The sequence below is a fragment of the Bos indicus genome, chromosome 21, assembly GCF_029378745.1.
Source record: "Bos indicus isolate NIAB-ARS_2022 breed Sahiwal x Tharparkar chromosome 21, NIAB-ARS_B.indTharparkar_mat_pri_1.0, whole genome shotgun sequence".
Classification (NCBI taxonomy): Eukaryota; Metazoa; Chordata; class Mammalia; order Artiodactyla; family Bovidae; genus Bos; species Bos indicus.
In genome coordinates this window covers 29,396,980-29,421,224 of record NC_091780.1, presented here as the reverse complement: position 1 = coordinate 29,421,224, position 24,245 = coordinate 29,396,980, and the positions used below count along the sequence as shown (strand labels likewise).

Sequence of the window (24,245 nt, the reverse complement as noted above, 5' to 3'; positions counted from 1 at the left end):
AGCCATGGGCAGAGGGTCTTTGCACAAGCCAGCCTCAAGGCAGAGTGGGGCAGATGCAATAGCAAACACACTCAAAAATCTAATCTGACAATCTTTGTCTTCTAAATGAAGCAGTCTGTCTATTTACCTTAATTGGAACTATCAACACAGCTGGACTTCACAGCTTGTTTTGTGTATTCTAGTTGTTTCGCTAGTTGTTCTGTTCTTGGTCTTTCTGGTGCCAGACACAGAAGCCCACAACATCTCCTAACATTACAATTTTGTCTTTGTTGGGGGTAATTCATTAGCAATTTATGAAAGATGTTTACCTTATACTAAAAAAAAAAAACAATAACAAAACCTCAAATCATACTATGAAGAAAATCAAATCACAAAGTGGGAATAAAAAGAGAATGAGCAAAACTCTAGAAAAGAAATTTAGGATTATCTTAAGGCTATATATAAGTCTTAAGACTATTTAAGTCAAATAACAGATCACAAAAATATTTATAGGAGCTATGACCCAGAAAGGGTTATTACATCTGTATTTTACATGAAGCACCTACAATAATGGGATGCTTAAATAAATGACTTCCCTAGTGGCTCAGACAATAAAGCGTCTGCCTACAATGTGGGAGACCCAGGTTCGATCCCTGGGTCGGGAAGATCCTCTAGAGAAGGAAATGGCAACCCACTCCAGTACTCTTGCCTGGAAAATTCCATGGACGGAGGAGCCTGGTAGGCTACAGTCCGTGGGGTCGCAAAGGGTTGGACAAGACTGAGTGACTAAACTTTCTAAATAAGTGATGATACTTCTACTTGGCAAGGTACTAAAAATACATATAAAATGCTGCCTACACAGATGTGCAAGTAACAAAAGGAAATACAAAGTTAGACATGCAGCACGGTTAGAAAACGCTGTAAAATGTCAAGTCCAAAAAACACTAAGTGGAAATATGGACATATTGAACATGACGTGTTTCTGAAAAAGGATAAAGTTAAGTGTTTCAAACATTAAGTGCACTTGAGGGTGGGGGGCTGGGGGGAGGGGATCTGGCTGCCAGAATGCTGACCAGGGTGGCAGCACCTCTGTGGCTGATGCGACGGTGGGGAACCTGGGGATGGGGTTTTCAGGAGAGCTCTTCCTCTTCCCATATGTTTCATTGTTCATTTTCATCAATGTCTAGTGTATTATTTGTAAAAACGAAGTATTCAAGAAAAATCTCATCTCTTTGTTCCACCCGAGACCAGGAGACACAGAATGATGAATGAAGCCATGACTTGAGAACGTGCACAAGCTTGCACAACTTGGACAAGCAGAGTGTCGCCCTCCCTCTCCCTCCTGAACTAGGAGACTCAGGGGAACAATGTCTACAACGGGCCCCTGAAACAGCTGAAGGGAGGCAGAGACCCTCTGAGACCCACCAAGTACTCTCAAAGCTAATGGGGTTAAAGTGGGGCTTCTGGACATCGGTGTGTGTGGCCTCCCGACGTGCTGAGTTCTCTCCAGGCAGCAGGAGCAATCTCCCAGAAAAGGCATGTTAGTGACAAACCTGGAAGCCAGCACAGAAGGCATTGCTGGAAACCTGACTTTCTTTCTAGCTGCCAGTACAAGATAAATCGGGCCATCAAACCCAGATTGCAAAAGCTCCATTCTTCTTCTCGAAGTGAAGATTAGCTCAAAGCAGATGTCAATTCAACAGTCAATAAAACCAACAAGAGAGTGAGAACAGCTATGCTCTCAGTAAGAAAGAAACGTATGAAAGTTACTGAACTGAAATCAAGAAACCATGGAACTTTTTATGATGAAAAAAGGGAAAGAACAGTCACATGGGAGAGACTAATTTCTTCCTCTTTTAACTGATTATTATATGGGTTATAAGTATAACCTCAGATATGCAGATGATACCACCCTTATGGCAGAAAGTGAAGAGGAGACTGAAAAAGCTGGCTTAAAACTCAACATTCAAAAACTGAAGATCATGGCATCCGGTCCTATCACTGCATTGCAAATAGATGGGGAAACAATGGAAACAGTGTCAGACTTTATTTTCTTGGGCTCCAAAATCACTGCAGATGGTGACTGCAGCCATGAAATTAAAAGACGCTTGCTCCTTGGAAGAAATACTATGACCAACCTAGACAGCATAGCAAAAAGCAGAAATACTACTTTGCTGACAAATGTCCATCTAGTCAAAGCTATGGTTTTTCCAGTAGTCATGTACAGATGTGAGAATTGGACCATAAAGATAGCTGAATGCTGAATCATTGGTGCTTTTGAACTGTGGTGCTAGAGAAGACTCTTGAGGGGCCTTTGGACTGCAAGGAGATCAAACCAGCCAATCCTAAAGGAAATTAGTCCTGAATCTTCATTGGAAGGACGGATGCTGAAGCTCAAGCTCTAATACTTTGGCCACCTGATGCAAAAAACTGACTCACTGGAGAAGACTCTGATGCTAGGAAAGATTGAAGGCAGGAGGAGAAGGGAACGACAGAGGATGAGATGGTTGGATGGCATCACTGACTCGATGGACATGAGTTTGAGCAAGCTCCAGGAGTTGGTGAAGGACAGGGAAGCCATGGGGTCACAAAGAGTCAGATACGACTGTGACTGAGCGACTGAAATGAACAGATGAGTATGCATGGCTTAAAACAGATGATTCAAATTATATGGGCTTTTGATTTAAACAAGGTTTACAGCCACAGGCACCTTCACTCACTCCCCCATCCAACAACTGCATGTTAGCCGCATTGCAGGTGCTGGAGAGGAGAGAGAGCATTCCACTCTATCTCAGCGCACAGGCATCACACTAGACCAGTCCTGAGGATGCCCATGATGACCACCCTCCCAGCACTTCACAGGGACCACTGGAGCACACACCCAATCTGCCAATGACCTTGTGCTGAGGCCATGTTCTCTAGAAAGCCAGAGTCTGTGGCAAAGTCTATGGGCTGGGGCTTTACCGGGAGAGGCAATCACGGGGGTACGGGAGGCTGGGCAGGCAGGGGGCAACAGATACCGAGCTGGCTGTGTGTTCCCTGCAAAGTTGCAGGTTCTAGGCTGAGGAGCTCCTCCCCATGGGCCTTGTAGGGCTGGGAAGGGTGTGCGCCCTCTCCCTGGGCAAACCTCTGGTGCACTCCAGGTATGTTACCTGCCCCTCCAGGTAGCTAGGTGCTGGCGTGAACTAAGACCTCACCTCCGTATTAGTAAACAAAGGATGCTGCCACCATGGAGTCAGCTGGACCAGAGCGCTGCAGGAGCTCAGGATGGAGAGAACAGTTGCCCATGGCGCCCTCAGCTGCTGCAGCGCCCCCACCCTCCCACACAAGCATGCACCCTGGAGGGCTGCAGGATGAAGAGGAGCAGGGCGCTGGCCTCGGCTGGTGGGCGCCTGTGTCAGAGGAGCACCTTCAGGGAGCCCAGGGCCTGTCTCTTCCCACACACAAAAACACGCCAAGTTCCTTAACTTGAAATGACTGGTTTTCTTGAATTAATACTAATTTTTTGATATTTGGACTACCTGGATTTTGTTGCAAAAGCTCTAAAATGCCCTGGCTCCCTGCTTGCCTCTTTGGAGGTGTCCCTCAGAGCTATCTGAGAGGCAGTTCCTCAGGCTTTAGCCCTCAGTGTGTCCACTGAATAAAACCTAACTCTCAACTCACCAGGTGTGCATTTTTTCAGTTGCCACTGGAAAGCTGGGATTTACACATGACCTGGAGGTGGAGAGAAAGCAGCAGCCTTCCCATGTCCTCTTGAGCCTGACTGGCCCCCTCTCCCCCTCTCCACGAGGACCAGCTCAACAACCTGTACGACAGGGCAGCTGTCCGCCAGACACACCTTCAGCTTCCAGGAGACCCAGGGAGCTGACATAGGGCAGGACCTCCCCACTGGGCCAGAAGCAAGGTCCCTAGGCAGCCGGGCTGAGCAAACCTGGGAGGACACAGAGGGTGTGGTGCGAGATGGACAGAGCAAAGCGTAAAGTCCAGAAAGAACGACTTCCCTGGGCTTTCTTTGGTCCCTTCCTTTCTATCCAAGGGAACGCCACAGGGATGTGCCTGGTGGCCCCATGGCTAAGACTCCATGCTCCCAGTGGAGGGTGTGCTGTTTAGATCCCTGGTCAGCGAACTGGATCCCACATGCCACAACTAAAGATTCCACATGCCACAACTAAGACCAGGGGCAGCCAAATAAAGATTCTTTTTAAATCTTAAAAAAAAAAAGACTTGCAATTTCCTTAAAAATGAGAGAGCACCACAGCTTGGTAAGGCAGACAGAACAGCAGGCCAAAGAATCACTGAGCTTGACAAAGAAAAGAAACACACGACAGGTCCAGGGATGCCCACTGCGGACATCTCCGCTCACCATCTGCACCATCATGACCTGGAACCTCCCCGGCCTGCAACACAGGGGCCATGATCCCCCGACACCACAGGGCAGGGGACTGGGAGCTTCCAGGATCAGGTTACACCCGCAGACACTCTGCTCCACGCTCACCGCACACAGAGTCCTTGGGCCTGAAGGCAGCAGGGTTCTGGGGTCTGCAGGCCCGGGTTCCCTCTCACCCCTGCCTCCTCACAGACTCTGCCTCTTCTCCATTAGGTCAGCGTGAGCATGGAGCAGGTTCCAGCTGCATAACTTACCCAGCCCTGCAGCTTTATTCCGCATGACTTGGCAAACACACCAACCAAACACGGCTGGGTCTCTTTGATCGCGCCCTGGCTCCGACTTTCAGGTTTAGGGAAAGGAGAAACTCAAAGCTGGGATTCCAAGGAAGTGAGCTGGTGGAGTTGGTGTGCTGGGTGGGCTCCAGAGAAAGCCAAGAAATGTAGGACCTTTGCTCAAGGCTCAGCCCCAGCACACCCCAAGCTCATACAGTCACTCAGAGCTGGGAAGGCAAGCTGTGGGTTATGTCTTCCCAGCAGTTTCAGAATCAAGCTGTGAGCAAATTTTTGCTTCTTTTGTATGAAAAAAATGTTGCTTAAGAAGAAGAACGGATATGGAATGGATCTGCTGAGCTGCAAGCTTGAAAGAATGGACTGGATGGTAACCTAGCGAGCAGGGCCTTGGCACTACCCACACCCCACCCCACCCCACCCCAGATTCTGGTGTTCCCAAGCCCCCCAGCTCTCTACTCTCACAGGCAGGTTAACTCTCCCCACAGGCACCAGGCAGGTCTCCACCTGTGTCCTCTGGGTAGAAGCCTCCCCAGGGGCACGTGGGCCAGTTCCCAAAGGCTGCGGTCAGCATGTGCACTTGTGGGACAAGGTGAAAAGCGGCCGAGCGTCCAGGGGAACCCACGGTGTGCCACGTCATGCTGGAAACACTCACACCCATCAGGTGCCCAAACAGGCACAACGGAGTTCCTGTCACTCACAGGGTCCCCCAGGCTGTACTCTGTGGAACTGGAACTGGGACCCAGGCCTCTTGACATCTGCGTTCAGGCTCTTTGCACCAAATCACACCGTGGCCCCAAGTGTGGAACGCCAGGCACACTTGGTAACTTCCACTCGCTCGCTACTCTGATACAGTAAACCCTACGTGCGAACCTTCAAGTTGTAGGCTTTCAAATATGTGAACGTGTGTTCACAAGTCCACTCTTGAGAGTTAGTTCACGTGTCTGGTGTACACTATCACATGAGCGTGCCCTCTACACGTGGTTGTGCTCAGGTGTACTTTACTGTACAATCCTGCATAGACTGTGACTTTATTTCAAACTCAGGATGTCTAGAAGCAAGTGTAAAAGCAGCGGTGATGCAGCTGGTACTAATGTACTTTTCAGGGTACTGTGCTATAAGATTAAAACTGTTTTCTCTTTTTCGTGTTTGTTTTTTATGTGGTATTTGTGTGAAAAGTATTATACAGCTACCACAGTGTGGTACTATATAGCCGCATATGTTAGTTGGACACCTGGGCTCACTTTGTTGGACTCAGGAACAAATTGGACTTACAATGGGACTCTCAGAGTGGCACTTGTTCATATGGAGGGGACTTACTGTATTTAACTGTCCATCTCTGTTTTAATTTATATTTTCTTTTATTACTGCAAAGATTAAGTAAGTGTTAGTTGCTCAGTTGTGTTCAACTCTTTGCAACCCCATGGACTACAGCCTGCCAGGCTCCTCTGTCCATGAGATTATCCAGGCAAGAAGACTGGAGTGGGTTGCCATGCCCTTCTCCAGGGGATCTTCCTGACTTAGGGATCAAACCCAGGTCTCCTACATTGCAGGTAGATTCTTTACCCCTGAGCCACCAGGGAAACAGCTTTTGTTGACTGGTTGTCACTTTTCTTATGAATTGCTTTTTTAAGCTCTCTGCCTATTTTTCTAGTGGGAAGCTTTGCATCTTTCTTAGCAATCTGTGAGATTGCTAGACTTCTTAGTGATTATTTATATATTAATATTAGGTTATATTAATATAAAAAACATTAATATTATATACTGTCTGTCTGCAGTCATCTAACCATGGGAGTTGAGATGTTAGACATGAAGAAGGTGTCTTCCTGCCTATGTATAGGAATTTTTTATACCAAATACTGTTTAATTATCTTCCTTGGAAAAATCAATTTTTAGCATATTGAGAACTCAAATGATGACTGTTTACTGATGAGCAAGATTTAGTAAAAAAAAAAAAATGTAGTTTGATTTATTAAATAAGCAATTAAACCAATGGTGATTAGACTTTTACCCCTCTAAGTGGAGAATTAAAGAAATGAACTACTGAAATAAGAGCTCCTGATTGTGAAGTCTGGTCCTTGGGGCAGAGTCAAGGCTCTGCTCAGAGGGGCTGGCTACTGGAATAACAAGGAGTTGGGGTGTGGGTGGGTAGGCAGAGCAGTTTGTAAGGTCTGAGTCCTGGTTGTAATTGAGCGCACCCCCCCTTAGAGTCTGCTCATTCTCACAGCAAGTCCTTGACATAATGAGGTAAATCTGCCATTACATGCAGATGACATGGAACTATGTATAGAAAACCCTGAAGGTTCAGTTTAGTAAATCCAAAAACTATCAAAACTGATAAACGGGTTCAGTGAGGTAGTAGAATTGCAGTGTTAGCATACAGAAATTGGTCGCATTTCTTTACACTAACAATAAAATATTGAGAGGAAATGTAAAAATAAAACAATTCCTTTCAAAATCACATCAAAAAATAAAATAAAATACTTGGGACTAAACCTGACCAAGAAGGTGAAGGAATTACATGCTGAGAACTATAAACATTAATAAAGGAAATGGAAGATGATTCAAAGAAATGGAAAGATATCCCATGCTCTTGGATTGGAAGAGTTAACAACATTAAAATGGCCATGCTACCCAAAGCAATCTACAAATTGAATGCGATCCCTATCAAATTACCCATGATATTTTTCACAGAACTAGAACAAATAATCCTAAAATGTATATGGAACTGGTGAAGACCCAGAACTACCAAAACATCCTGAGAAAAAAGAACAAGGCAGGAGGTATATCCCATCTGCTTTTGTAAAGTTCTGTTAGGACAAGTATGGTCTTCATTTGTGTATTTCCTGTGGCTGTTTTTGCACTCAAACGGCAGAACTGAGTTGCTGGCACAGAGACCAGAAAGCCCCTCGCAGAAACAGTGTGCAGTCCTTGGGCTACAGAGAAGTGAAAAAGGCCATCTGTGAATTATTTGAGTTTATCCAGAATATTTTGTAAATATTTTTCTGATTTTAATATTATGGTATCTTTTGCCAGACGTTTCTACTTGTATGTGTATAAATCCACCAAGATGATTTCCTTTCCAAATGGTGCACCAACTGTCAATAGCTTTTATCCAACACTTTGTTTTTGCCCCACCAGTTAGAAACACTGCACTCAGTGTGTCTACATGGCTCGGCTGTGGTCCCCTTGCCTCATCTGTCTATTTTGGCACCAATGCCACAGTTTTTAAAAATTTTATTTTTAATTGGAGGATAACTGCATTACAATACTGTGTTGGCTTCTGCCATACAACAACATGAATCAGTCGTAAGTGTACCTATGTCCCCTCCCTCCTGAAGTGCCCTCCCACCTCCCACCCCATCCCACCCCTCTAGGTCATCACAGAGCACTGAGCTGAGCTCCCTGTGCTATATAGCAGCTTCCCACTGGCTATCTGTTTACATATGGCAGTATATATGTTTCAATCGTACTCTCTCAATTTGTCCCTCCCACTCCTTCCTCTGTTGTGTCCACAAGTCTGTTCTGTCTGCATCTCTATTGCTGGCCTGCAAACAGGTTCATCAGTACCTTTTAGATTCCATACATATGCGTTAATATATGATATTTGATTTTCTTCACTCTTAACAGGCTCAAGGTTCATCTACCTCATTAGAACTGACTCAAAGGCATTCCTTTTTATGGCTGAGTAATATTTCACTGTGTATATGTACCACAACTAATTTATCCATCCATCTGTCGATAGACATGTAGATTACTTCCATGTCCTAGCTATTGTAAATAGTGCTGCAATGAACACTGGAGTATATGTGTCTTTTTTGATTATGATTTTCTTAGGGTTGTATGCCCAGTGGTGGGATTGCTCCATCATATGGTAGTTTTATTCTTAGTTTTAAAAGAAATCTCCATGCTGTTCTTCATAGTGGTTGTATCAATTCTCATTCCCACCAACTGTGCAGGAGAGTTCCCTTCTTTCTATCTCCTCTCCAGCATTCATTGTCAATTTTTTGATGATGGCCATTCTGACTGGTGAGAGGGGATACCTCAGTGTAGTTTTGATTTGCGTTTATCTAATAACGAGTGCCACAGCTTTTTAATTATTATAATTTGAAAACGTTTAAATATCTGCATTTAATCTTTCAGAATTTTTTTCCCTAGTCTATTCTTTCAGAAAACTTCATAATCATTCAGTTGAGCAACCCTCCATCCCTTAGTTTCAAGGTGATATTTGCTGTGAGTGTGTTAAAATGGTAGATTTGTTAAGAATGGATTTATCAATGATACTGAAGCCAGGCAGAGAGTATATAGAAAAACTCTTAAAGATTGATAACCATCTATTCTAAGTGCCTTTTGTGTTTCAAGAGCTCCGGTGAGTTAAAAAAATACAGGGCCAAGTCCACAACTGTGGGTCATAGTGAGGTCTCAGAAGTCAAGTATCCCCTGGAGCCTCAGGCCGGGGAGAAGAATGGAGCCCCGACCCTGGTGCACAGTGAAGCTCCAGGTTCCAGGCATCCATTAGCCTTTGTTATTTCATTTGATTTTTATCTCCTAATTGCAACACTTAAAAGCAAAAAAACCCAACCACAAACATCCTAAAGCCAGATATGTGAAGACTGGCCACAGGGATAATGAAGGAAACCTCTGGGTCGGTACTGATAAGGGTGTGCTGAACGGGGATCAACTGAAGTGCCAAGGGCAGAGGCAACCCAGCTGTGAGTGGGGTTTGTACTCGATTGCACTCCTAACCTGGCCTGCAGAGGGAATGACCCTGGGAGAAGACGCACCGTTTCTTTGGCCTAGGAACTGAGGAGGAAAACAATCTCCTCCTCAGGTGAAAGAAAAAAAGTTTAAAAACACGACACATACCAGGCTGAGAATGACAGGAGGTGAGCACTGTTTGAGAAAGGGAGTCATCTGAGGACTTGTTTACTCAACCAGCCCCGGGTCTGGTCCCACTCGTGGAGTGTTGTCATCCAGCACAGCCCTGAAGTTAATTGGTTGTTTTCTTTCTTAAGCAATTAAGATGCAGAGGATGGAGGGGACTGAAATGCACAGTACTGCCCCACAGTCTTGTGCCCCACGCACTGGCTCTAGGGATTACAGGAGAGGAAGGACTGGCCAAAAATTCTGACAGGGTGGCTCTGTGCTGCTGCTGCATTCCTGGCCCTGAGGCCAGTGGAGACCCGGTGCCCAGGGGCCACCCTGACCTGATGGCATGCCCAGCACCGACCACATCCTCGAGGTGGCTCATAGGCCCGAGTTTCTCCTGGGCTTTGGGGTCAGCATCGGGGGAGCCCCTGGTTGTCCTAGGTCACTGTCTGGGGCCCCACGACGCTGACCTGCATGGTTTAGGACCTGGCCCTCACTCTTCCCCTCCTGGCCCCTCTATGTGCAGAGAGCCAGTGGAACCAATGCTAGCTCTACCTGGAAGGCAGACTGGGGGGCCTGTTCCTGTCCTGCACGGGGAGCAGGGTGTGTGGCTTGTCAACACTCACTGGACACCCTGTTCCCACAAAGGCCACCTCAAGAGTGGTGTCTCTACAGGTGGAGCTCACACACATGAACCCGCCCCAGGGGCCACTGCAGGGTTGGGCAGACGCTCTGGACACTGAGGGGGGTGTCCCCGTCCCCCACGTCCAGCAGGTCAGACAAGTCCAGAGCTAGAAGGCAGGTGTTTACACTGCTCTGAGGAAGGACAGTCTTTCCAAAAAATGGTGCTGGGCTAACAGGACCTCCATACACAAAAAAAAGGAACTTGGACTCTCACCTCACACTACACACAAAAAGTGACTAAAACCAGACCCAAGTCCTAAACCAAGGAGCTAAAACTATAAAACTCCTGGAAGAAAACAGTTTTCAAGCTTCGTTATCTCAGGTTAGGCAGTAGTTTCAACATGATATTAAAAGTGAAGGAAAACTAGAAAAAATAAATTGAATTTCCTCAAAATAAAAAATGGCTGCATCAAAGGGTACTATTAATAAAGTAAACCACCCACATACTGGGGAAAAAGGTTTGCAAATCTCATTGTTCGGTAAGGGGCTGCTGCTGCTGCTAAGTCGCTTCAGTCGTGTCTGACTCTGTGCGACCCCATAGACGGAAGCCCACCAGGCTCCTCCATCCCTGGGATTCTCCAGGCAAGAACACTGGAGTGGACTGCCATTTCCTTCCCCAATGCAGGAAAGTGAAAAGTGAAAGTGAAGTCGCTCAGTCGTGCCCGACTGGAAGCGACCCCATGGACTGCAGCCCACCAGGCTCCTCCGTCCATGGGATTTTTCCAGGCAAGAGTACTGGAATGGGTTGCCATTGCCTTCTCCTCGGTAAGGGTCTAGTGTCCAGAATATTTAGAGTTCCTCTAATTTGATGATAGAAGACAAACAAGCCAGTTTAAAGGTAGACAAATGACTTGAACAGACATTTCCCCCAAAGAAGGGATAAAGTGGCCAATAAGCACATGAAAACATGCTCTACATCACTAATCATTAGGGAAATGCAAATCAAAACCACAGTGAGACGCTACTTTTCACTCACTAGGATGGTTATAACAAAAGAGGGTGCTGGTAGGGAACTTAAAATCCTCCTATCTTGATGACAGGCACTGTCTGGCCACTGTCTGGCCACTGTCAAATTTCCCAGCAATTCCTCAAAAAGTTAAATACAGATTTACCATATGGCCCAGGAATCCCACTCCTAGGTACATAGCCCAGAGAACTAAAAACACACGTCCACACAAAAACTTGTACATGGATATTCATAATATTATTAGTAGTTATGAAGAGAGAAAAAACCCCCAGTTGTCCATCAAGTGATGAATGAATAAGCAAAATGCAGTTCATCAATACAACGGGAGAGTAGTTAGTTGTAATAAGGAATGAAGTGTTGACGCTGGCTATAATACTGATGAACCCTGAAACATGATGCTACACAGAAGAAGCCAGTGAGAAAAGGTCACCAACACTGTGATTCCCTTTATATGAAATGTCCCAAAGCGGCAAGTCCAGACATAGAACATAGGTTAGGCGCTGCTAGGGTTGCAAGGTGTGGGGAGTGGGGTGACTGTTGAACATGTAGGGACTCCTACATGGGATGATGACCAAGTTCTGGAATTAGATGTTGTGATAGCTGCACAATACCATGAATGTACTGAAATCCATTAAACTGTACACTTAAAAATGATTAAAGCTGTGAAATTTATATTATGTAAACTTTACCTCTAAGAAAAAGCAAAGAGTGGTTGAGGTACTGTGGCTGAGTCAAGTCTAGGGCTAACCACAGGGCTGAAACACAGGAAGTGCTGGGACCATCCCAGGAGCCACTGACCTTGCTTCTCCCGGTTGCGAACCTGGGATGGCATGTCTTGGATTTCCAGCGTCCATTCCCCCTCGGCCTTCTCTCCCCAGCAGTGCACAGTCATGAACTCCCAGTTTGTAAAGCCTTCATTGGAATGATCCAGCAGTCTGCAATCGGAGTTGCGGGGTCAGTCCAGAGGGGCCCAGAAGGGATGGTGGGTAGACCCTGGCTGTGCAGCACCACCCGGCAAGGTGCCTGCACCCTCAACCTCGGCGGGTCCCCAAACGCTCACTGAGGAAGGCAGCCAAGTGGCACAGGTGGCGCCCAGCATGAGATGGGGCTCCATCAGTGGTGGGCTCCTCCCCCATCCTAGCTCTCACATGAAGACTCAGGCCCAGGGATCTGCTGCAAGCCCCTCTCCAGTGACTGGCAGAACTGAAATATCCTCTCCTGTCCTGGGTTCTCTCCATCACCATCAAGCGCCCCTATGCTCCACCCCAGGAGGGTTCCACAGAGCTGTGACCCCAGTTCCTGGACACTGGAAAGTGATGGCAGCAGGGCCACATCATTCCTTCCTGCAAAGCCGCAAGGGTGTCACGGAGAAGGCCCTTCCGAAATGCCGTCTTGTGGAGTGAAGGAAACGCTCAAGTTGTCTGACAGCAGCATTGTTCTCCAGAAGATAGGAATGAGGAACGTGAACCACTGCTCAGCCCCAGGGAGAACATACCCTCGCTTGGGCCCCAGGGCTTAGCAGGTCCCCTCAGGTGCACGTGGGGAGAGGAGACACCATGAGCACTGGCCTTACCCCTCCAGGTCCCCACAGCTGCATGTGGGGAGATGAGACACCCTGAACACTGGCCTCACCCCTCCAGGTCCCCACAGCTGCACGTGGGGAGATGAGACACCCCTGAGCACTGGCCTCACCCCTCCAGGTCCCCACAGCTGCATGTGGGGAGATGAGACACCCTGAACACTGGCCTCACCCCTCCAGGTCCCCACAGCTGCACGTGGGGAGATGAGACACCCTGAGCACTGGCCTCACCCCTCCAGGTCCCCACAGCTGCACGTGGGGAGATGAGACACCCCTGAGCACTGGCCTCACTGCTCCAGGTCCCCACAGCTGCCCGATCCCCTTGGGCCTTCCTGCTGGACCTCCGGCCTGGGTCCACTTTCTCAAGCTTGCTTCAGGCAGAAACAGGGAGCAGCTCATGGGCATCTTCTATCTCCAGCCCTCAGACCCCGAGAAGAAAGGTTTCCAGGCTCCTCATCTCACTCTTCCTTCACAACCTGTCTATCTCTACCTCTAATGTGTAGGGGCTCTTTACTGTTCATCAGAAACTCAGATGTTTCATATGATGTCAGACTCAATTCCCAGTTGGGGATTCTCTAAACGTCCACCGTCCAGAAATGTTTACAAAGGGAGCATGCTCTACACAAACAGTGCGGGGAGGGGAAAACTTGATACTTTCTTCTAAGAAACCACCAAGGTCAAGGCTGATCTTCACATATTACCCCCAATGAATGTGGAATAAAGACAAGCTCTTTCTGGGACTGAGGGACATAAGATATCCGCTTACTCAAAGCAAAAAGAAACCTAGAAACCCGAAAAAGCCGCTGAATTAAGCAAGATCAAAAATAAAGTAGGTGATTGATCCCACACTTGATCTTAGCTGAGAGGTCAAAAAGTGACTGGATCCTGAAACAAAGACTCCTGCTGTAATCCCACAGCCTGCCCTGCTGCTGCTGCTGCGTCGCTTCAGTTGTGTCCGACTCTGTGCGACCCCATAGACGGAAGTCCACCAGGCTCCCCCGTCCCTGGGATTCTCCAGGCAAGAACACTGGAGTGGGTTGCCATTGCCTTCTCCAATGCATGAAAGTGAAAAGTGAAAGTGAAGTCGCTCAGTCGTGTCCGACTCTAGCGACCCCATGGACTGTAGCCTACCAGGCTCCTCCGTCCATGGGATTTTGGGGTGCCATTGCCTTCTCCGACAGCCTGCCCTGGAAAGACCCAACTCCCAAGACTCAGATGACAGCCTGGGCTCAGTGTGACCCAGGGCATGGGCAGCTAGGAACCAGGTGAGTCCAGGTTCATAGCCCTCTCATTTTGGGGTTCCCACCCTGGGCCTGAGCAAGGAGTGGGAGTCAGGAGGGGAGGAGCACAGAGCATAGGCCAACACTTCCATTGGGTCATCACATCTAGTCCTCATAACTCTGCTAGCTGAGATGGAGGAACCTCAGGACGCCTCGAGAGCCAAGAAGCAGTAGCAGCCCCCCGCGCCTGCTGGCCCATGGAGGAGCAGGCTGCAAGCTCTGGTCTCTCGGTCCCACAGCCCATGCCCAAGAAGTGACCTCAAGAGGGCCGGGAGATGAGCAGCCCCGTCCAGCCTCAGCTGACGCAGAGACAGGCGCTGACCGCTCTAGTGAGTGTCTGCCCATAGCATGCAAGCCTGGACAAAATTGGACAGATTCCAATTTCTCAAGAAGACTAGACTTGTGGATTTTTAAAGGAAACGTCTAAAAGTTCTAACAACAACTCTGGTTGCAAAATAGCACAAAGCTGCAGCTTGCTGGCTGGCATCCTCAAATGCTTGTGCCCACACCAGTCCCCAAGTGCAGAAGGTGGCCCAGGCCCCCTCCAGAGGGGAGACACCACTGTCACCCTTGTGCTACGAGGGGGAGCCCAGCAGGGCCACGCATCTCTCCACCAGACAGCCACGGCCTCTACCACTGCCCGTAGTGATAGAAAAAGTGGAAAAGGTTCTGGATGTCTGAAGGCTAGGCTGCAGGAGGCTATTTCTCAGGTTTGGGGGGCTGCATGTGTGTGTCTCCAGAGCCCCCAATATGCTGGCACCTTGCAGAGTCCTGTGACACTGAGCTGCGCCCAGCCCCTACCTACCTCTCACCCAGCCACCCCTCTGGACCCCATCCCCTAGCCCCCGGCCCCTGCCCACCTGGACTCACCTCTTCGCCAGCAGCTGAGACCTGGTCCCAGAGGGGGATGTCAGGTGGATCTGCAGGTCGCCACGGCGCGGGTGGGAGATAGAGATGCGGGCCACCACGTGCTCCAGGAAGCCCACGTGCTGGTCTGAGTGGTCGGCACAGGCAGTGGTCAGGGCGGTGGTCCACAGCGTCTGCACCACCGGGATGCTCCTGCCAGGGGTGGGGGTGGGCTTAGTGTGGGGCTCCAAACCCCTAAGTTGTGCACCAGGGGACAGGACAGGCCTCCCAGCCAAAGCCCCTTGTGTCTCCCTCTTAGACACGCTTGTCAGAGTCACATCACCTGCCCTGAAAGGGTTGATCATTCTGGGATTTGCTCAGAGAGACTTAGTGTCTTCCTGCGCAGACTCAGCCTGCACACCCAGAATTCGGCCCCCTCAGTGTGGCCAGCTAGTCTCCTGAGCATCCTGGGGTATGAGAGGCTTTAAAACCCCATCACTCTGTCTCAAAGACTGGCCTTGAGGATACAGGTCATGATGCCGAATGCTAACAACAGCAAACACTTTCTGAGCTGACTACATGCCGGGCACTGGCCCCTGGCCTGCATACTGACAAGGACCGACCCATTTAACCCAGAGAGGTCACAGAGCTGTGGAGGGGCAGAGCTGGGACACATGGACACATGTGAGGCTCCGAGTCCTCTGCGTCCACCTGAGCCACCTTGTCCGACACAGATGTCTACATGGACCCACAATCACATTCAAGAAGCCAGGAAGTAGGAGAGGGACAAGGGACCTGGGGTCACTGGTGGAGGTCACGGTGACTGGACCAGAGGACTCTTCATGGAGGCTGGACAGGAAGTCTGCTCTGGACGGTCCTGATGGAACGCTGGCCGCCCCCCCACCCCACAAGGGAGTTTGTGCTCTGAACAAACCCAAGGGTGTTTACCATCTGGGGTGGTCTCTGGGGATAGGCACCATACCCTGATCCCTCAGGACTCCCCAGATGGAGCAGACAAGCCTTCCCCTAACACTGCTGCAGAGCCGGGCCAGGCCACCCGCCAGTGCTGCACCTGCACAGCTCACTCTGACGGCCTGTGAGCTTAAGAAAGGCCACGCTCTGCCCAGCAGCACAGGAGTAACTCTGCGACGCTGGGCCAGCACTCAGTCTACTGCGGGGAGCGCTGTTTCCACTATGCCCGACTTCCCTCTGGGGAGGGGGCTTCCCCCAGAGGGAGCTCCCGTGTGGGCTCAGTGTCTCCGGAATTAAATCGCTTGGCTCAACAGGGCCTGAGTCATAAAAAACAATCAAAACACTTATAAACAGTGATGTAATTCCTCTGGAGACTCTCTAAATATTTGAAAACATGACTTGTATACGTTGTAAACTGACAGAGATGCTTACTTCTCCCAGTGCTTTTCCTAGGTTTTACTGTCAGTGTTTGGTGGTCAGCAGCCCCGCCCAGCCCCACGGGCATTCACTCATCTTCAGGTAAACTATTCCTACCTCCTGCATTGAGGAGGCAATGTGGGTGCTGGGGAAGGGTGTGGTGGACACTCCCCTGTGAAGACTCACTAAGCAACCCTACACCCTCCTCAGCTAAAAAGCAAGACAGGGGTGAAACAGACACAAAAGTCACAACCAAGCTCCCACCCTCAACCATCTGCCAGCTGGGATGGGGAGCCATCACTCTGCCCTAGAAATGCATCCCACCCAGGAAACCCCACTACCAGTGATGAGGGGCCTGACCTCAGGGTACAGGAACAGAAGTAAAGACCCCCACACTCCCCACAGCTGCCTCCCCAGCCTGGCCTTGGAGCTGATGCCCCAAGAGGAAAGCACATTTTAGGGAGCACACGTGGCGTCCTCACTGAGGTTGGCAGCGTCTCTTGGGGACCCCAGCTGCTGGCCCTCCCTGAGGGTACACACACTGGCTGGGCTGAGCACAGAAGCTGCAGGGTTTCAGTCAAATCATGCACAGAAACACAAACACAGGTAAGCTGCACATTAATCACAAAAGCTGATCTAGAAAGATTGTAAAGCTCCCAAGATGACTCAGAATGTTCTTCTGCTACTAAACTCTGAAACTGTCATCTGTGCACAAAGCCATCTCTCCAGGACCCCAGAGAGCCTGAGGACTTCAGAGGTCCCTTCAGACCCAGTGATATTCAAGCTGTGGGAGCTGCCCTCCTGGAAAAGGGCTCTGGGGACAGAGATGTGTCACTTCCTGCTGAGCTGTGCCAGACTCAATGCTGGACCCTCCAGGTGTTCCTTCATCCTACGCCCCTCAGCAGCAACCCTCTCAGGGAAGGTGGGGAACAGCGACCAGCCTGAAGGCTCATAGCCACTTCCTAGATCTTGCATTCAGCTTTCTCTAGCACATGACACCATCTAATTGCTCGTATATCTGTAGGGACAAGTTCCCAATTTACTAAATTCAAGACACTCACCTAGTCACAGTGCTTATAATCTTAGGGCATCCAAGTGACGTTCAGAACCAGAGGCAGAACTGTTTTCGAGTAAACCAAGTGTTGGGGAAGAGCAGGAGAAGCTGGGCAGCATGGGTGCCCCCCGCCCCCTCCGCTCTGCTTGGGGGGCCGCGGCAGTCAGCACAGGGACCTCCCTCCACTGCCGTGCTTTACAAATTGTGGTAACCCTGCGGCAGCCAAGTCTGTCAGCCACACCTTTCCAAAAGCATTTGGTCACTTCGTGTATCTCTGTCACATTTTGGCAATTCTCACAATATTTCAAACTCTTCAATGATCTTTGAAGGTTTCACACTTTTAATAAAGTTCTGGTGATGTTTGATGTACAGTTGTAAAAAGATTACAACTCACTGAAGGCTCAGATGATGGTGAGTCCTTTTTTTTTTTTTAGCAGTAAAAGTCCTTCTTTTTTTTTCTTTTTAGCAGTAAAGTACTTCTTACTAAGGTAGGTACATTGTCCTCTTAGACACAGTGCTATTGCACACAACAGACTACAGTGTTTTAGAAACGTAACTTCTGTATGCATCGGGAAACCAAAAAGTTCATGTGACTTGTTTTATTGCAGTGACCTGGAACTGAACCTGTAACATCTCCCAAGTCTGCCTCACTTTGCACTCCCACCTGGAAGACCCCTCCCCAGCTTAGTTTCAAGCCCAGACCTGCATCCTGGCCCAGAGTGTTTCAGAACCCCTGGGAACCTTGCCTGTATCTCTCCAGTGTCTATGGTGACTTCCTAGAACAAGGACAACTGTATCATTCAAGTTCCAATATTCATCTCAGAAGCAGGGAGCATTGGACTTCCCTGGCATTCCACTGGTTAGCACTCCATGCTTCTACTGCAGGGAGCACGGGTTCAACCCTGATCTGGGAAGATGCCACAAGCTGTGGAGCAACTAACCCTGTGCGCCACAACTAAGGAGCTTGTGCTCTGGAGCCCGTGTTCTGCAACAAGAGAAGCCACTGCAATGAGAAGCCCATGTACCACAACCAGACAAAAGCCTGCGCAGCAATGAGGCTGCAGCCAAATTAAAAAAAAAATAATGATAATTTCCAAACCTCACACCCGTGTTGGGGGTTTTGAATGAGTGAATCCATACACACAGTGCTTAGAACAAAGGCTGGCACACAGTAAGCTCCTGATAATCATCACCCATCAACCCACTACATATTTATAAGCAGAACTGTTATAAAAAGACCATCACATGTGGTCTGGTTTAACGAGACACCAGAAGAGTAAACAGCATGTGGTTAATGCACAGTTAATTCTTGAACATCTAGAAATAGATGTTCTGCTTTGGAGATAACCCTGAGTCAAAGCTTTTAGTTTTGAAGTATCTTTGCATGGTGGGTGAGTTCTTTAATAAAAGACGAGCCACACTAAACTACACACTGTCTGGATGGTAACCTTCCAAACCTGCTGAGACCGAAGACGAGCAGGTCAACTCCTCTTGCTTGGCTGTCTTTCAGCATGGAGTTGGGAGGCACAGATGTCATCAACTGTCCAATGTAGCTGGGTCTTTAAAGATGTAGGGACATGCTAGCTAGAAAACCCTATGGGTCAGATAAGATTTTTAAAAGCTGGGACTCTTTTTCATTCACGGGAGTTATATTAAGGTTGATTTTCACTTTCAGAAAGGTTATAGAAGTGTCATTTCACCCTTTTCTATCTGACACCCCTAGACTTTAAAATAATTTTGCACAGGTAGATGGCACTGGTCATGACCCTATTTACTTTCCATTAGTGGACAGAAACTTCTAAGGAGGTTTAAACCATTTGTACCCAAAACCAGTCAAGAATGCCATCCTTGTGTGCCTGCACGTTACAACAGAGGCTGGGCCTCCACTCATGCTTGCACAGTGTCACCTCTATGGCCTGGACAAGTCATTCTCAAACATGAATGTGCCCGGTGAGGTCAAGGGACTTGCCCTCCTGCTGGGCCAAGACTCCACACTCGCTGACAGCCACCCGGCCATGCTTGGCCCTGATGCCTGTTCTGTGGGTGCCGGGGGCTGCTCCGGGGTAGGGTGGGTGAAGGCTATAATCAGGTGGCCCAGGGAGATCTGGAGATCAGTGTTTGCGAATAGGAGTTGGGGAAGGGCTGGCCTCTGAGGGGTGCGGGGAGGGCTGGCCCCTGGTGAGCAGGGGGTGCCTGGCCCCTCTCCTTCCTCACCACCCCACTCCCAAGGGCGCCTCTCTCCCGGCCTCTCCTGGTGGCTCCACCGCCTACTCCATGAACTTCAGGGATGCCGACAGGCACAGGCTGCCGTCCCTCCACTGCCAGACCCTGGATACACAGCGTCCAGACAAGGAGGTCAGCATGGCCTTTCTGCAGAGAATGACTGACCGCTCCCCCGACAGTCCCTGATGGCAGCCTGCCCCCTCTCCCCATCACCACCTCTCTGCTGTGCTGCTGGCCCTCTGCCCCTCTGTCCCGAGCCTGACTCAGGTTCGGGGTGGCGCTGGAGCCTGCCAGCAGAGGGACACCAGCGGGGCCTAAGCAGTCCTCCAGGGCACAGTGGGTATGACACCCATGTCTGAGCACAGGCTGGATCTGCAGAGAGGGTAGTCCCGGGACTCCTCTGGTCACGGTCAGGGGGACCATCTCCCTGGACAGGACATACCCCAGGGAGGACTGTGGGGGGAAGGAGGGTGGAGAGGTGTTGGTACTCTTCATTCCTGCCCTGCACATGACCAGGGACACCCAAGCCTCTGGCCCACAACCCCACACGACCTCACCGACATCACTGCAGACTTACCAGGACGCCTGCACTTAATCCCAGTGAACAAGGTTCTCTGAAGTTCACACTGGGGTAGACTCGTCCTTCCACTCAGGAGGGAGGGCAGGGAAATGAGTCCCATGTGGGTACAAAGGTCTGCACAAGATGCCCAAGGAGGCCCCCTCTTCCCCCTCGCTGTCTCTCTCTCCCTCCCTGTCTCCCTCGCCTTTTCTCTCTGTCTCTCTCTTCTCTCTCTCTCTCTGCTCTCCACAGGAAGCACTAAAGCTGGGTCTAGGACACTCACAGCATTCCTGGATTCCACCATGAGAAGAAACCAGAAAGAGGCTGAGAGAATGAACAGCCATCCTGGGGGACCCCTGGACCAAGAAGCATCCGTGGAGAGGGAGCAAGGAGAAGCAGGGGAGGAGAAGCAGGTGTGTGGGAAGACTTCCTTTTCATCTTTAAGCCAAACCATCCGAGCAGCTTAGTCAAAGCTACACAAGAACCCGACAAAGGAAACCGGCCATAAGCACAGGGGGCACCGAGCATGTGGCTCAAGTGACCCCGGCAGGCAGGCTGTGACCACAGGTCAAAGCGGGCATGTGATTCCATGCGGAGCACCCGCCTGGTGGCCTGTGTGTCTGTGTCCTGGCCCTCATGTCCCTGGGGACAACCGAACCTGTAGTTGAGTCTGTGGTGTCGGACAGCTGGTTGGCTGACTAGTCCTGCGAGGCTAAGGCTGCTGAACGCAAAGACGATTTTCCCTTAGAGACATATGCGACTCTCCTGTCCGCTGGAGTATGTGGCCTTTCCCTCCTCAAAGGACAGAAACAATGTCACACTGTGTGTGACGGCTGCGCCCCTCCACCCGTGCTGTCTAGACTCCATGGACCAGCACTTAAAAAACAAAATAAAATAAAAATAAAAACAACCCTGCGCCACCGAGGCACCACTCTCCCATCTTAAAACTATTTCTGGCAGGAGAAGAATGCTTCATTCAGGAGCCGCCCGACGGGGAGGCCAGTGGGAGGGAAGGGCTGCAGCCCGGACGCAGCCCCGGGCAGGCGTCACGTAACCTGGAGCCTGAGGACCTGTGAGCTAGGCATCTCCCAACCAACCCTGCGGAAGAATGCGACAGGCCTCCTCAGGCTCAGGGAACCTTCTACTTTCTTCTGAATAGGACAGTCTAAGGCTCCCCAGAGAAAGCGATGCCTTCCAGCGTCAAGAGTGAGATCTATCTGCTGGCCGACCAGCTGGTCAGGCCTGGAGGGATGAGCTGACAGTCAGTCTTCACCATCAGCATCAGGAGGGAAATGTAATTTTTCCAAAGCTCCCACTGTGTGGTATTCATCCAACAAATACTTTCTGAATTCCTACTGCACACAAGGCATCAACAAAAAGTACTTCTCTGAAAATTTTATCGCAAAAGGGCATATTATAAGAAGTGGATGCCTTCAAGGAAAAGGCGACCTCAGAGAGTGATCTATATTTGTTGACAAAGCAATCACCTCATCATTTTTTTAAAAAACACACATTTTCCAAAGGTTATAAATGCTAGAAAAGAATGCATCTCATTCTTCCATTCTTCATCAGATTTTAAGGCCTAGAGAAACACTCTAAAAAAGGGTAAAAGGGACAGTGGCAACGCAGAATTCAGGAGGATCATCTGAGCCTAATGGAACAGGGTTCTTGCCATTTTGATTACTTGACAGCTGAAAATTTTAAAACAAAAATTTTAATGAACAAATGTAACTGACTGAGAATAACTTACACAAAGGGCAGTGCTCAACCTTGGCAGGAAGGTGAAGTCAGGACTCTGCGAAACATGGTTCAAGGCAGGTTAAACCCCAGCGCTTAAACCTTCCAGTCATCGGAGCCCAAACACAGCAACACACTGGTGTTCCCTAGACACCAGACCCTGCCTGCAACAGAGGAGCAGCAGGGCTGCCATCCTGGACCCTGGGGCAGGTGCCATTGCTGCCCGTCACCCCCGCTGGCAGGGCAGTGCCCTCCTCTGGGAGCTCCGCTAAATACACGCTAAGAATGTCCAGTCCTCGTTAGGGGCTCAGGCTGAGGGAGCAACAGATAAAAGGGAACGACATCAACAGTGAAAGGCCTCGAAACAGTTCTGGAGTGAGAAGCGATTCCTCTACCTGTCTCATAATCCACAGGAAAAAAAGGCAGACACATATCCAGATGCACCACAAGTGTGCGCACACACATGCACACACGTGTATGCATGAAAGTATACACACACACGTACACACATACACACACACACACTGGCGCACGCACATGTGTCCCCATCGACAAGCACAGGAATGCACGTGTGAACATCTACCCCCACCCCCACCCCCCAAATGCCCACCAGCAGGGCCCAGTGTACGTGCAGGAGCCGAGCTCACCTGGGTCTCTTGTCAGTGATGGCGACACAGGTGTGCTGCGGGGGCACTGCCATCCATTTCTTGGCCTCCACGACCAGGGCATCTGCATCCACCAGGCCAAATCCATAGAGGTGGCTAACTGAAAAGACAGGGCCTTCAGACCCAGCCCCCCATGCCCAGGGATGGCTGCCTCTGTCCCCTCATAGCTGCAGGGGCCACAGCCAGCTCCAGAGTGCCCTGGCTGCAGCCCCTGCCCCCACAAGGATGCACCAGGGTCCCGGCAGCCTTACTCTCTGGACAGAACTCTTTCAGACCAGGAGTGAGGGCCAGAAAATGTGTCCCGTCTGGGTGCAAAGTGAAAGAAATGCTGGGAGGGCCTAGAACTTTCTTTCTGTTAGATGAGGACCAGTTTCTTTAGATTAAAGGGAATTCTTGGCATCTGTGCTCCCAAAAGAGCCCCTTGGACTGCAAGGAGATCAAACCAGTCCATCCGAAAGGAAATCAGTCCTGAATTCATTGGAAGGACTGATGCTGAAGCTGAAACTCCAATACTTTGGCCACCTGATGGGAAGAACTGTCTCACTGGAAAAGACCCTGATGCTGGGAAAGACTGAGGGCAGGAGGAGAAGGGGACAACAGAGGATGAGATGGCTGGATGGCATCAACTTGATGGGCATGAGTTTGAGCAAGCTCTGGGAGTTGGTGATGGACAGGGAAGCCTGGAGTACTGCAGTCCATGGGTTGCAAAGAGTCAGACATGACTGAGCGATTGAACTGAACTGTGCTCCCTGAGTCTTGAACCAGATGAGAAAAACAAGACCCAAGATGCTGTGGCTCACGCAAACATGCGTGCAGTAGACAATCAAACAAGGCTCCGCTCTTCTCTTTTTCCATTTGCTTTTCCTGTGGAATTTCCAGGGCGTCCGGGGAAAGTAGCATTGTCCAGTACACAGGCTGGCCTGAGTCAGTGTTTAATCTGGCCATGCAGGGGAGTTTCAGAGTTAGGAGGCAAGGTTAAAAACTAGATACAACCCCTGTTCCTACTAATTAGGCCAAAACTGAAATGTAGGTCAGCTCCTGTTACAGTGAACCATCACCACCAACATCCCTGTAAGACAAGGATGCATCAGGTCCAGCCAACCTCCTCATTAAAGGAATGTCTCTTGGAACTTGGGGTGACAATGCTTGACCTATATTTTACAGAGAGGAATGTCAGGCTTGGTGTCAAAATAGTTGGATCTGACCCTAAAAAAGGGAAAATGTTCTCCTTAATATACCATGGCTAAATGTAAATCATTTTCAAGTGTCTCTGGTAACAAGCAAGACAGACAAATCCAGGAGCATACTCCTATCACCACCTGCTCAAGAGGCCTTCACATACCTGGCTGCAAGCCCGACCATGGGCTGAGCTCACGGTACCTGGGTCAGCCCCAAGCTGTGATGGCAGACAGCCCTTTTAAAACACAAGGACTTGCTGACAGAAGTTCTACAGTTAGAAAGGAATTCACATAACCGTCTCAGTGTCTTCACTGCACAGATGTGGAAACTTAGGGAAAGCTACTCAGGGCTAACAGTGCAAGTTGCCCTCAGGTGGCATGTAAGCAAACTTCATTTATTATGATTGGCATCAAGCTCATGAATGACTGGGGGGCTTCCCTGGTGGCTCAGGTGGTAAAGAATCTGTCTGCAATACAAGAGACCTGGGTTTGATCCCTGGGTCGGGAAGATCCCCTGGAGAAGGGAATAACAACCCACTCCAGTATTCTTGCCTGGAGAATT

The 24,245-nt window shown here is 49.6% G+C and overlaps 1 protein-coding gene across 2 annotated transcripts in view; it reads right to left on the bottom strand.

Annotated features, from left to right (window-relative positions):
• Positions 1–24,245, bottom strand: part of PCSK6 (proprotein convertase subtilisin/kexin type 6) — a 169,898-nt gene that overhangs the window by 27,073 nt on the left and 118,580 nt on the right. For both annotated transcript variants that reach the window (XM_070775279.1, XM_070775280.1), the window contains exons 11-13: positions 22,488–22,605; positions 14,903–15,091; positions 11,972–12,108 (exon numbers count right to left, since the gene is read on the bottom strand). In XM_070775279.1, the coding sequence (XP_070631380.1) occupies positions 11,972–12,108; positions 14,903–15,091; positions 22,488–22,605 (444 nt within the window). The remainder of the gene's footprint in view (positions 1–11,971; positions 12,109–14,902; positions 15,092–22,487; positions 22,606–24,245) is intronic.